Raw genomic sequence first — 14,510 nt, forward strand, 5'->3', positions numbered from 1 at the left:
GGTAAACTTGCCTCTATTCATGAAAATTAGAACAATTGTGTAAGTCCCTTTGTGCATACAACAAATCATATTAGCCATTGAGTTACCCACATGTCAAGACCTAACATTAGGAACCTTGGAGTTGTCTTGGTTGATCATATATTTAGCATCTGAGGTGATTTTGATCAAGAGTGGGTAAAATATGGTATTTTATTTTGTGTTAGAAGTGTCTAAAAAACACATCAACACATATAGGTTTCTTTTTCAAGATCTCAATGTAAACATACAATTATATTTGCTCTAGTTCAAAACCAAAAACAAAAACAATGGAAAGAAAGAATCTAATGGAGGCTAGCTTAGCCACAAGAGAAAACATCTCACCAAAATTAACACTTTTTCTAGGAGTATCTTTTTGACATCACTCTTGCATTGTAACATTCCAATACTATCTACTTTGAATTTCTTTTTAAATTAATAAATACCCACTTGCATCCTGTTGACGTGTATTTTATACACAATCATACACAGAATAAAATACCAATAGGCATCTTATCCTCTCTTGAGAAAATAGTCTCTAACTGCTGAGGATCTGCAAAAAGGATCAGTTAGGTAGACTCCAAGGTTCTTTTAGTAGGGTCTCTACGTGTGGACAAGCTTTTTTAGTGGTATGATGTGATTTGCTGTTTCCTCCAAGGGGTCTTACGCATTCTAAAGCTCGAAGATTTTACTAAACTAAAAGGAACTTTCAAAAAATAGCAAAAGACAGGGTTTAAAGAGGTCTAATCTAGCCTAACCCTATGAATGACTTAGTATGGACGAGACTTGGCAAGATTCAACCAACTTCAATTTTGCCATAAGATAACAACTCAATTGAAATTAGTGCGATCTTCTAAGGTAATATAATGGTATTCAATGCATCAAAGATCAAGGACACTACTACGAAGGTACATATCCAAGACACAATGATAATTGAAGATTAAGGACTCAAAGTGTTCTCCAGTCGACCACACAAGGCGTTCCTACAATCAGCAAGAAGCTAGTGGTTTGGATTACGAATCCTACCAAATATCAAATCTCACACTTAGTCTTTCAAATTAACAAACTACTTCGATTGAGCACGATTCAAGTGTATCAAACAACCATGAAGATAACTCAAGAAATTTGCAACAAAACACCATAACTTCAATATTTTATTGATTTCCAAGTCATCATGTACAACAATTGCTTGAATTTCTCTCTTCAAGACTCAATCTTGCTACAAAATAAAGTTGCTTCTAACTCTAATCTCTCTTACATCAACTATTGACTATTATCTGACTATTACTCTATTATCTATTATCCAATGAAATGAAAAATGGGGGTATAAATAGCATCCCCAGTTACAATGAAAGGTCCAGATTGAAAGTAAATCAACGGACAAGATTATGACACCTAAACCCTAATTAGGGTTTGTTACAAATGACCTCCTTTTTACTGAACAATATTAAATACATAGCCAAATATTAAATTCGGCACAAAAACCTAGGAGGTATCAACCAATGAGAAAATAAGATGTCATGTCATCTGTAACAACCTTTCATCTAGAATCTTATTCCCTTTCCAATTCTCTTTCTTAGCATATGCAATGAATTTTGTCACGATTCCTTCGATTTCTGTGATTGGAATCTCGAGAAGATTCTTGATACTCTCTTCCAAGTGGATGACCTGATCGAATGCATATAGAAGAGCTGCGTCCCAAGTAGGTTCAAGTTCCTTCGTTCTATCAATCAGGAGCATGGTGGCAAACATCTGATCATACTGGTCGTCTATAACATCTGCGTCCCTGCGAAAGATGATCTTGATTCTATCCTCAAATTCCTGCATATCCACATCTGTCTCGACCTCGATCCTTCTGCCAAGAATGGTACGAAGTACCTCAAATACTCTGTCTTGGATCGGATTGATCACCTCCTCAACTTGACTACATCTAACACTGATGTCCTCGAAGAGAACACTCTTTATATGGAGTAAGGTTGACCACTGAAATAAACTGTGAGAATCACCTTCCAAGATCCTCTCCTGCGCTAAAATTCTTCTGGAGGTATGTCTTATTACTTTCAAGACAGGGATGATAACGTCCTTGGTATGGGCAAATGCAGCTACTGTTACCATCAATCTGTGGATTATCTCAAGAACTTGGATAGCCTGATGAATGATCTTCGTTATCCTCGTAACAAACTCTATGGCCACTGTATGAGATCTATCCATCCAACTACATGTACGCTGGACCAGGTTCCTGAATCTTTCTGCTTCATTGATCGATTGAAGGGGCAATGCCTGCACTGGTGATCTAACTGGATCTTGACGTCCCAAAGGTTCATTGATGTGACTGAAATATGTCCTCCATGCACCGACCTCTCTCTCAAGCTTTCTATTCTTTTCCACCTCTTCTCTAAGCTTGTCCTTCAATGCCTCAAATGTGTCGGTAGCATCATCCATTGTCTGCTCTGCTGTGGATGGTCCTAACTCAATAGTCTGTATATCATAATGCTCTGCTAGGATCTCACCCTCATATTTATCGGCTGCCGGTGTAGCTATCTGCAGTTTTCTAGATCCAGTCTCATCTCGAATCATCTTGGACATCTTTGTAGCCGCCTTCTTCTCTGTTATCACATGTGAACGTCCAACAAGACTCTCTAAATCAATTGCACTGTCCTCGTCCTCTACTACGATCACCTTGGTTAATCTTTCCTTCAACCAATCTGGGATATTCGATCTTGTCTCTTGAACTTGAATTTCTTTATGTACTATTTCTTCTTGTCTGGGAGGAGATGTCATTTCATTATCTTCTTCTAAATCATAGTCTTGGAGAGATCCATCCGATGAAACATGCTGTGCCTGTCCTTCCTCCTGTCTGTCATTCTGTACCATAGACTCCATGGACTCTTCCACTTGAATTGTTCTATCCTCTGGTCTGGAAAAAGTACCTGGTGTTTGATCTTTGTTGGCACCTTGCTTTTTCTTGAAAGGCTCTTTCTTTTCTGATCTTTCCTTTCTCTTCGAACCTCTCGGATGGAGATTACCCTCACTGGCACATCGAAGGTTACCTTCACCTGAATTTCTAGGATTAGGATTGCCTTCACTCACACTTGCTCCACCTTCGGCTGGTTTCTCTTCCAAAGTAAAAGACATAGCTATGCCTTGTTCTCTCAACTTCTGATGCTGAACGTCTACCCATCTGCGAGTACAAGACAAAACTGGTGCCATCAAAGCATCTAAATCCACGACCTCGGGCTCATTCCAATCCAACCTTATTGTTTTGCTTTCTCTATCATAGGAAGACTGGATATGCCTGCCATTGTCCTGAGCTTGGTCGGCCACTCTGTAAATCCTGCATTTCCTGATGAAATCCAAAGGCAATCTAGAATGTATCTTTCGTTTCACTTCAAGATCATCTAGGAGGTTCATCATAAAATCTTCAATCTGGTGCTCATGCTTAAATCTTCTACCGACCGTCTCCTCTAAATGTCCATGTGGATCAAAACTCTCTCTCCAAGCAAAAGATGAAAAAGAATGCAAGGCTAACTCCTTCTCTGCGTCATCCATGGCTAAGACATTAGGACATACCTCAACTGAATTACCCAAAATAATAGGTACTTGGACTCCATTCTGATGTCTGTGTCTGAATGCCTTCACATATGCTGCCAACTGCCTTGTTACTTCAAGTAACACAATTCTGTCTGTCGGATATCTCGGCAACATGTATGGTGGTAAAGGACATCCATGCACTCTAAGTAAGTAAACTTGGGAAACTGAATGAACCAAGCACCGTACCTCTTGATGAATTCCTGGGCGTCCTGAGATAATCTATTGTGAATCCCTCCTTGCAACGTCCTCGTGATGTTCATCGTGAAGGTATCATTGACTAACTTGTAGTTTTTCCCTGGCGGATGATGCAAGTAGGTATAGGATTCACAAGCTCTGACCTCGCCGGGTCCTCTTCCAATCACTCCTCTGTGAGGTAGTCCTGCGTACTCAACACTCCTGATCAAAGCATAGATGACGTATGAACTCATGTGGAAGGACTTAGTAGCCCTGAGTCTCCTCAACTGTACGTCTAAGCAATGGCTAATTATCCTAGCCCAATGTATTGTACCCTTTCCTTGAACAATCACCTAGATGAAGTAAAACATCCACTTCTCAAAATAGAAGGCATGAGGTGCTCCTGTAACTCTGTTGAGCATAGTAATCAAATCTCTGTACTCCTCCTGGAAATCAATCCTGTGCGGTGTGTTCGGTACCTTGCTTAGACGGGGACGACTCTTGAGTAGCCAGTTCTTATTGATTATGCTTAAGCAAGCATCTGGATCATCATCGTACACTGATCTGGCTCCTTCAATGCTCTTGTATATCATGTCCCTGTGCTCTGGAAGATGGAAAGCTTCACTTATAGCTTCCTCTGAAAGGTACGCCAAAATGTTTCCCTCATTGGACACAATTGTCCTGGACTGTGGATTGTAGTGACGGGCACACTCGATCATCAACTCGTGGCACTGAATAGCTGGAGGAAAACCGGCCGCCTTGATGATGCCACTCTCTATTATTCTCCGGGCGACAGGTGATGGCTTGCCAATGTAAGGGACCTCTCGAAACTTCTTCGTGCTAAAGTTCCCCAAGTTTGTATCTCCAATGTTGCTCCACTTCGACACGATCTTGGTCTCCACTTCTTCGGTCTTCTGATCTTCTTTCATGAGAGCTGAACGGCTGGTGGATGCTCCCGTCTTCGGAGTCGCCATACCTACACACCATTTCATTATAAGAACTTGATTTTGCAATAAATAACATAGATTAGAGAGATAAAGTTTTTAGGAAACCTCATGATAAGTCTCTAGAGTTATCATTTCCTAAAAACAAAAGATTGAGCAATGAAATTCAAAATTCAAAATTTCAAAACTTAAAATATGACGATGAATGAATAAAAGCAATAAAATCAAATCGCCATACCTCAAAAGAGAGCTAACTCTAGAATGCAAAAAGATAAAATTCGCCTAGGCAAAATTGATGTATAAATGATCTTCAATGTTATCTCCTCAAAAGATCAACTTCGCCACCTTTGGATTGAACGTGATCTTCAAGTTCACCTTCGGCGTGGTCTTCAAATTTGCTTAAATGAAGTATCGCACCACCTTTGATGTAATAGCACCACCTTGGATTTGAATGGAATTCGCACCCCACACTTCGCACTTCCTTCCTTCTCCTTAATTCGCATGTAGAGGGATAAAATAATGATGTGAAAACAATAGTTTTTACCCTCCATATATAGCGCTTGCACCTCTCCATGCCCTTAGGCCGACTTGGAGATAAAACAATTTTTTAAAATGATTTTTTAATTAAATAGCAAGGCCGACCTCCATATATGAGCGCTCAAATTCGATTTTTTATTAATTAATTGATGATTAATTAAATGCCTTTCGTTTTAATTTATAAATTTCGATTTTTAAATAAAGGCAAAATAATTAATAAATGATCAACGCCATATTAAATGCTAATTTAAATAGGATTTTCAATTTTATCGAACTTAGCATTTAAGGAAAATTTGAAATGTTTATTTGGCGCCAAAATTATGAAAATGAAAGGGACGTACCTCATCGCCCTGGTCCCTTGGAGAGGGACAGGAGCGATTCATGATTTTTGCCATGATTCTTGCGTTTTCAACGTTCATCTCCTTCCTTTCCATGTTCAATATCGATCATTTTGATGGGTCCTTCGAATTTGATTGCCTTGCATGTGCGCATAAGTGCCTTTGGGTGTTCATCGCCCTGGTCCTTGTCCAAAGGACAGGAGCGATCTTCATGTTTTCACGTTCAATATGCATCTTTGATCCCTGAACTTTCATTGTAGGGCGAATAACTTCATTGCTTGTTTCTTCTACGCTTGTTCCATTTGTTTTCATGAAGTGTTCGGACATTTGAGAGGATCATCGCCCTTGTCCCTTGGAGAGGGACAGGAGCGATCCATGTCTTTCTCTTTAATCTTAGCAACTTTAAACTTCGATCTTTGTTGTGATGTCTTCCAAACGCCGTCCTTTACCTTGTTCATCTTCGCCTTGCCTCGACTTTGAAGGAATATGAGTGTTTTTGATGGGATCGCCTTGGTCCTTGTCCAAAGGACAGGAGCGATATGAGCTCTTTAGCATGTTTGACAACGTTTGGACGTTCAAAACTCTTACATGTGATCTTCAAAGAACGCCTTGGACCTTGTATAGCCTTGTGAAGTTTTGACTTAGCACGCATTTGAAACAAAATGAAGAGTCCAAAGCAAATCGCCCTGGTCCCTTGGAGAGGGACAGGAGCGATATGGTCTCTATGTTCAACTTGATGATCATTTTACGTTCAAAATCTTTGTGTATCACCCTCTAATCATGCCATGGACCTTCTAAGACCTTGCAAACCCTTGATCTTACGTAAATCTTGCATGAAATGGCCAATATATCCAACATCGCCCTGGTCCCTTCCTGAGGGACAGGAGCGATATAGGTCTTAGGGTGCAAATTTCTTCATTGTGATGACCTTTAAGTGCTTGTGCTCGATGAAGATGCCTTAAGATGTTCTTGCCACCTTTCGTCTTGACTTAGATCGATTTCAAACTTGGAGGAACGGCCTTGAACCACTGTATCGCCCTGGTCCCTTGGAGAGGGACAGGAGCGATCCATCCTTTGTGGCCTTCATTCCACTTTGTCAGGTCCCAAATTTATATTCAACGAACTCGTCATGCTCTACCCCATTCATCCATGCCTTGATATCGTTTGCAACTTGGCAAGAAAATCAATTATAACAAAAATCGCTTTGGTCCCTTCCTGAGGGACAGGAGCGAACTGGGCATTTTGGGACCCTTGTGGACATTTAAAAATCTTCAATTTGTATTCAATGAGTTCATCTCACGCTCTTCCTTGCCTTGGACGTAAACTTGTCTTGATTTTTGCCTGGATTTTGCCCAATGAAGGACATCGCTCTGGTCCCTGGGAGAGGGACAGGAGCTATAAGGTACTTCGCCCTGGTCCCTTGGAGAGGGACAGGAGCGAACTTTGCATTCTGGACCATTCTCCTTTGTGATAGCACTTCAAATTATATTCATTTGGTAAAGCGTCTTCCTTTGGACCTCTTCAAATCATCAAGTCAACGAAATCTTGCAAGGACAAGGCAAAATTTGATTTGTAGCTCCGGTCCTTCACTGAGGGACAGGAGCGATTTTTCTCCTAGAGGCGTTTCGGTGCTCATGAAAATCTTCAATTTATATTCAATGGAAAGATCTCGCCGTTCTCCATCACTTCCAATTTGAAATTCGTCTTGACTCTGCAGGAATAGTGAGATATTTGAAAATGAGCTCCCGTCCTTCACTGAGGGACAGGAGCGATTTTGCTCCTACAGGCCAAAATAACATGATTTTTCACATTTTAACACTTCACAAGGCAAAAACAAATCATTTCCAATGCCCAGGACCAAAAATCAAAAAAGTCAAAATTTAGTCAAAATATTCAATCGGACAAAAATTCACACTTCACTCTCAACACTTAGACAAATTTAAGCTCTGCATCAACATTCCAATTGAACATTAAACCATTCTGGCGAATTCATTGCATTCAAAATTTGCATCCTAGAAAAGGAAGCTCAAAAGCTCTCAAAAACGACTGGATTTTGGCCTGAAAAGACAAAAATAAAAACCCTAAGGCTTGACCCTAAATCCAGACAACTAACTGACTAACAAAACCCTAAAAAAACGAAGCAAAAGGCGAGCAAAAAGAGGGGGTCCCCATTTGCGATGGGGCGATGTGTGAAATGGTCACAACACATCCCATGGGCTTACTTTCTCAAGAAAACTCATAGGATCTTGGGTGTCACATTTATCTAAGGGCGTCATCTCCTCTTGCATGTCCTCCATCTAAGATTTATGCTCTTCTAAAGGAAGAACTTCATTGTTGGATTTAGGTTCATCATCAATATAGGATAAAGCATATATATTATGGAAATCTTGTGGGTTATACTTGTATACTGGGCTCATTGTCTTGTGGATCTCCTTAAGTGTGGAATAAGAGATTTTGCTAGTTCCTCTACTTGCTCATCCACTTGAGAACTATGATACCCTCGCCATGCCAACAAATGCTTGGATCTTAATTAAAGAAAATCATCATTTCCTAGGTCGAACCCAAACAGAAAAAAGAGAAATATAAATAAATAAGATTGAAAGACGCATCATTGACTTTCTATCGATCTGCTATTTAGAACGTAAGTTATTGATTCAGGGACGGATTCGTGGATCCGGCAATTTTTTTTTTCTTGGGTACGGGTACGTCCGTACACACACACACATCAAACATCAAAATTATAATTTATAACCTATCACTACCATTTTTTATTATTACAAGGATACAATCCATACAAATATGAAATATACAATGTGACTTTCCATATATAAATGATAAATGATAAATCAAACATCAAAATTATAAAATATAATTATATAATTTATAAACTATCACTACCATTATTGATTATTACAATGATACAATCCATACAAATATGAAATATACAATGTGACTTTCCATATATAAATAATAAATGATAAATCCATAATTGCCAATGCCAATAAATATTCATATATCATAAATGTAATAACTAAAATCATATTCATAATTTACAAAAAAGATAACATTCAAGTTTCAAAATGTGAAAATGTCATGACACAATGAAAATTCAAATTACAAGCCATCTATGGGATTTAAACTCCATATTCATCTTCATCTGAAGCATCCAACCCAAGCCCAAGGTCATCAAGTGGTTCAAATTCAGCATCAATTGAACCACTACCTATTAGAATGCCACTCCCACTAGTCATGTCTCTCTCAAGTTCCATAGCTGCCTCGTCTATAGAGACTTGGGCAAGTTGTGCAACTGTAGCATCTAAATCAGCACACTCAGGGGCTAGATGCCAATTCCTTGTTGCACCCACACTATATTCAGGGTCCTTATGTGACAACAAATGAAGGTGCAACACTATATTCAGGGTCCTTATGTGACAACAAACGAAGGTTGGAGTGTACATAGACCAAATCCTCAGCCCTCTTTGCACCCAAACGATTATGTTTGACTGAGTGGATGAAGGAGTATGTACTCCAATTCCGCTCAGCTGAAGAAGAACTTGCAACTTGTTAAAAGTTAAAACATAATTAGAAATTTATAAATTATAAAATAAAAATATGATAGCATCAAATGGAATTGGAAAACTATAAAAATAAAAAATAAAAAGATACATACTTGGGAGAGAAGTTTAATTGCAAGAGGCTGCAAGTAAACAGAGCCTTGACCATGTACATACCACCACTCATCAACATCCATCCCATATCTAGCATTGAGAGCTACAACATCATGATGTTTTGTGGATACAAATTGGCCAAACTTCCTCAAGACAACATTTCTGGTCTCCTCATCTTGATATATCTTTTTAAAGGCAGCCCTATAGCTAGAAGCGACCTCTGCATCTCTATATGGTGGCACCCTCCTTGGTGTTGCAAGCATCTTTTCACTATTAAATTTTGACGTCAAAGCAAATGCTAAAAGATGTAAGGGGGTGGTCATCTTGTTCCAACGGTCAACAACAATATTTTGCACAACTTTGAAAAATGTTTCCGTTAGGTCATTTACTTTTCTTTTTATTACTTCTCTTATTTTCTCCACCATGCAATCCATGCCATCATTAATCTCACCCAAACATGGGTGATCAGTATCTGCATACCTAATCATGCTCATGATGAGCTTAGTGAAGTTCAAAACATATTCCACATTATCCCACCATTTCTCATCGAGGATCAATGCTCTTACTTTTAGAGCTCTTTCTGTGTGGGACTGCTTCCATACCCTCTACAATTCATTGATGACCATAGATCTGCAACATCAAAACACTTCAAAAGTCTTCATTTTGAAACCCCAATCTGAGAACTATGTGAAGAACAATGGTGATTCCTGAGTAGAACCACTCCAAACCAGCTAGAGATTGCCTTTCAAATCTGAAAAAACCAGTGAACCAATGAGGGTTTTTGTCCTCACAATATTCAAGGAAGAACACACAAGTTCAAAGAGTGCTAAAGAGGTTTGGGCTCTCATTATATTTATTTTCTTCACTTTTTCAGGAAACTTCTTACAGCAGTCAGCAAAAACAAACAGGAACAGCTAATGGAGTGTGCATCCGAGTATCAATAAACAAATACAGTAACAGCTGTTTCAAATTTAATCGTTTATTTTTCTGTCAACACCATATAAATATTCCTTCCTTCTTCCAAGGTCAACCATTTGTACACGCCATCATGTTGTTTATCTATTCAAAGCTTGGACACAAATGAAAACGTTATCATGCCATAGAGAAATTTTGTTTAAAAAATAAAAATAAAATTGAATTTAAGTCCCGAGGCCATCTCAGGACTCCAGGCTGCCCCTTTAAAAGTCCCCAAAAGTGGGGATAAACCCTGGTTCTGCAGGGTGTCCTGGAACATCCTCACTTTGGTGGTGACAGTGGGAGACATTTTGTCCGGATACCCACATCATGGGAATGTCTTGGTTTTGGAAGATCATATTGATTAGAATTTGTGTATGGGTAATTCAGGGTTCCTGGACTTAATTTCAAACCTGGCTATATCAGCAAGCAGCTGTCCTGTTTGTAAGTAGACTTTTTCACATGTCTGAATATTTCTATTCTCCAGTACTTTAGTTAATTCAAATGTTTTTCTGAGCAGATAAAACAGGAAATGCAAAATTTTAGCAGAGCTCTATGGGCATCTTGAGCATATGGTGTATATAATATTAAATGGACAATTTTTTGGGGGTTCATTCAGTCCTTATGTAGGGATGAGTTAAGAGTGGCACTAATGGAAGATAAATTTTATGGATCTTATGAATTGAGTTTTCCTTAGTGGCTTTGCTAGAAAGATTTTTCACGTTCAAATACTTGAGTGATTTTCATATGCATAGAAAACAAAATGCTAAATCTTGTACACTTCGGCATGTAGGGAAAAATGGTGTCTATCTTAGTCTTGTAAGAGACATCAGAGATGCTTTTGAAGAAACAGAGCTGGTACGGATAAATTGCCATGGAATGAAACCTACAGATTATAAAAGAATAGGTGCCAAACTGAAGGTTTGTCAATACTGTGGCTTTATTTCTCTTTCCGGAGAATATCTAAGGATGCTAAGTGGAGTTTAACCAACAACAATCTTGTTACAGAAGTCTTATTTTAAATTTATATGTGATTTGTCGCATTACTCTATTAAAATTCATATCGACCTCTGTTTGGCATGAGGTAGCTGAAATTAAAATTATAATTGTTGCAGGAGCTGGTTCCTTGTGTACTGCTTTCTTTTGATAAAGAGCATATTCTTATGTGGAGAGGCAAGGAATACAAAGTTAAGAATCCAAGAAAAAGTGTCCCGGTTCATTCTGCTTATGGCAGTGAATGTGTCAGTGATGATTCGACCAATTCTAGGGTTGCTGACATTCCATTGCCTGATCAAATCGTTTGTACTAAGTTGGGGCAATCAACTAACTTGAACAAAGAATTAGTAAAGCAAAGTGTTTCTTCATCTAAAGATACTTCTCTTGAAGATGATATGACCACTAATAAATGCAGAGAACCTCTTGAGGATGAATCCAGCAAGTTGCATATTTCAATGCAGCCCATAGATTTTCTGGCTTCGGTTGAAAAAGATAGATATGGTATTGATAATTCCAGAGATGAAACGGATATAATGGTAAAAGATTCAAGTGGATTTGCAAATGCTTCAAAGAGAAGTGAAGTAGTACATGCTTCAGGCAGGGAATGCCAATCAAATGGTACTCGTGTCACTGAATACACTGGTGGTAATTTATCAACTGATGATACCACTGTTACTGTAAATTCTTCTGAAATATTGTCAGAATCAGTGCATTTTCCATCAACAGGAGATAAAGTGTTCAACGCAAAATGTATGGAGACTGCAGGGAATGATAATCTTGATTTATTAAAGCTTGATTGTCCAAAACTGAATCATATGCATGTAGTTGGTTACGAGTCTGAAGATAGAGATACCAAGGAAAAGGGAAGTCTGACAACAAAAGAAGATAATGAATGCAGCAAAACAGCAAGCATTGAGTCCTTATGGCAGCAAGCAGTTGAATCAAGGCTAGCTTTATTGTTGGATGGACCTTGTTTGGATCCAGATGGTATCATGGAAAATTACGTCAACTCTGCACAAACAGCACCCTCAGGACCAGACATCAAGCATAAACATGCTTTGTCAGCTAGAAAGGATAGGAGACATAGGAAGAAATCTGCTAAAGATGAAAGAAATCAATCTGAAGGGAAGAAAACATATCAACATATAAATTCCAAGCAAGTGGAAGAAATACTTCCTTCCTCAGATAAAGTACCTCCTGGGATGCTGCCTTTGGATGATCTTGCTAAGCTTCTTTTGGCACCATGAGTTTGTACTTAACATGTAAAGAAACATAATCGTGAATTTATGACTTCAAATTTTCGTGTACATATTTCATATGTAAATAGTTTTAGGTTTAAACTTGATTCTGATCATGACATCGTATATACAGGGGAAGGTATGTCCTAAATCAGTAATTTGCGATAAAACTGTAAATTCAATTTGCACAGAGGCCTTAATCATTATATTGTCAAAAGCGTGTAACAAACGACCAATATATATGGATATTCATTTCTACTTCTAATGATGCTTCATATTATAATTTTAAAGATAACTATCTTTATTCCATTCAGAAGAAGTTAGGGGTTTTCTGAAAACACGAGTTTAAAACGAATAGAAAAAACTGCTCTCAATTTGAAGTATCTCCGCTTTGGCACTTTTTTCCAGTACATGCTGCAGGCAGATCACTAAGGTGGGTCAGAAGAGACCAATTACTTTCTTTCTTAGATATTTTGCATGATCATATTTGTTCATTATTCCACTGAAAAATTGTTAAATAATTTATAATATATAAGATTAAATCATTATTATATTATAATTAATATTAAATTATTATTAAGATATGAATATATTATTATATTTTAATATATTCTTGTTATTATATTTTTTTATATTTTCATTAAATTCTTTACAACAAGAAAAATTTATTAAAGAAAGTAATCTTTATCTGAGAAATATTTTATTAACCATTTTTAAAAACAATGCTTTTGCATTGCACTTTTTGAAATCTTTGATAAAGCTGCATGTGTTTGCTTTTTTCTTAAAAATAAAATCCCAACATGAATAACAAGTCAAATGTAGGTAGGCAATTTTAGGACCAAAGGACCACAAGGAGAAGCAAGCTGCAGAGGGGAAAACCCTTCAACCAACCAAAAAAACCCTTTTGCATTTGAAAACATTCTCTTTGTTTCAACTATTTCTAGGAGCCAAACATCTATGCATTTGTCTTCAGCGATTTTTTTCATATATACTAGGTCATCACTATCATGCTTACATATTGAATAGAATCTGGTTGCTTGTTTATTAATTTGGGATTCTATAATGTAGTACAATATGACTATGTTTCCCACATATGTAACCCCTGCATTCTAATCTTTCTCTACAAATCACTTCGTTGACCATCTAATAGCATAAATCATTTTGAGTGGTTAAGGAATATATTCCAACATTTGTAGAAGCACTTCAAATGCCTCAAATGATAATTTGACAACAAAATAAAATATATAAATATATTGTAGTATCTTTATTTGTTTTATTAAGAAATTCACAATAATATTTCATTTCAATGTATTCAGTGCATCTTTCAAAATAAATATTCCACTGTATATTTCAACATCCAACTTATTCATTGTGTCTCCAAAAATAAATATTCAAAGTATATTTCAACATCTAACAATATACTAGTTGAAAGAATTGATCAATACTTTTATTTATTTCATGTTCACACAAATAAATAAGAGTAATAGTATTTAATGCCTCGTTTTTTTAGATACCACAATTTCTATCAAAATCAACTCTTCTTAACAAACTTATGTTCTATAACAATCTTATCTTCGTGAATACCTACTTTGATACTATCATTTAATCAAAGAGATTCAATCTTACACCTAATATAAGTGAAACCAATCATTTGAGTATTATCACAAACCTTTTTAAAAAAGATAACAAAGTGTTAATCCTTAAAGAAGCAAATCAAATATACAAAATTATTATTATCATTTTATAGAACTCTTCATTTAATGTCTCACCAACATACAAAATATTGTTAAACAAATTAAAACTTGCTTACAAATTAAAATGCAATTAAATTATTAAAAGAATATCTTATTGTAAAAAAAAGATACTAGTTAAAAAAATTGATCAACCCTTTAACTTATTATATCTTCACACAAATAAATAACAGTAATAATCTTTAATGTCTCTTTATTTTTTGAAGTGTCACTTTTTCTAATAAATTCAACTCCTCTTACCAAACCTATACTCTAACAATCTCTTTTCATTAATATTTACTTTACACTATTAATTCAAATTAAT

At 36.9% G+C, this 14,510-nt stretch overlaps 1 protein-coding gene across 1 annotated transcript in view; it reads left to right on the forward strand.

Moving 5' to 3' along the window:
• LOC131040982 (CRS2-associated factor 2, chloroplastic) overlaps positions 1–12,720 on the forward strand; it is a 107,471-nt gene extending 94,751 nt beyond the window's left edge. The window contains exons 4-5 of the mRNA XM_057973952.2: positions 11,015–11,142; positions 11,337–12,720. Of these exons, the coding sequence (XP_057829935.2) occupies positions 11,015–11,142; positions 11,337–12,464 (1,256 nt within the window). The 3' untranslated portion in view covers positions 12,465–12,720. The remainder of the gene's footprint in view (positions 1–11,014; positions 11,143–11,336) is intronic.
• Positions 12,721–14,510: the final 1,790 nt, after the last annotated feature.

Source organism: Cryptomeria japonica, chromosome 4 (assembly GCF_030272615.1).
Source record: "Cryptomeria japonica chromosome 4, Sugi_1.0, whole genome shotgun sequence".
Lineage (NCBI taxonomy): Eukaryota > Viridiplantae > Streptophyta > Pinopsida > Cupressales > Cupressaceae > Cryptomeria > Cryptomeria japonica.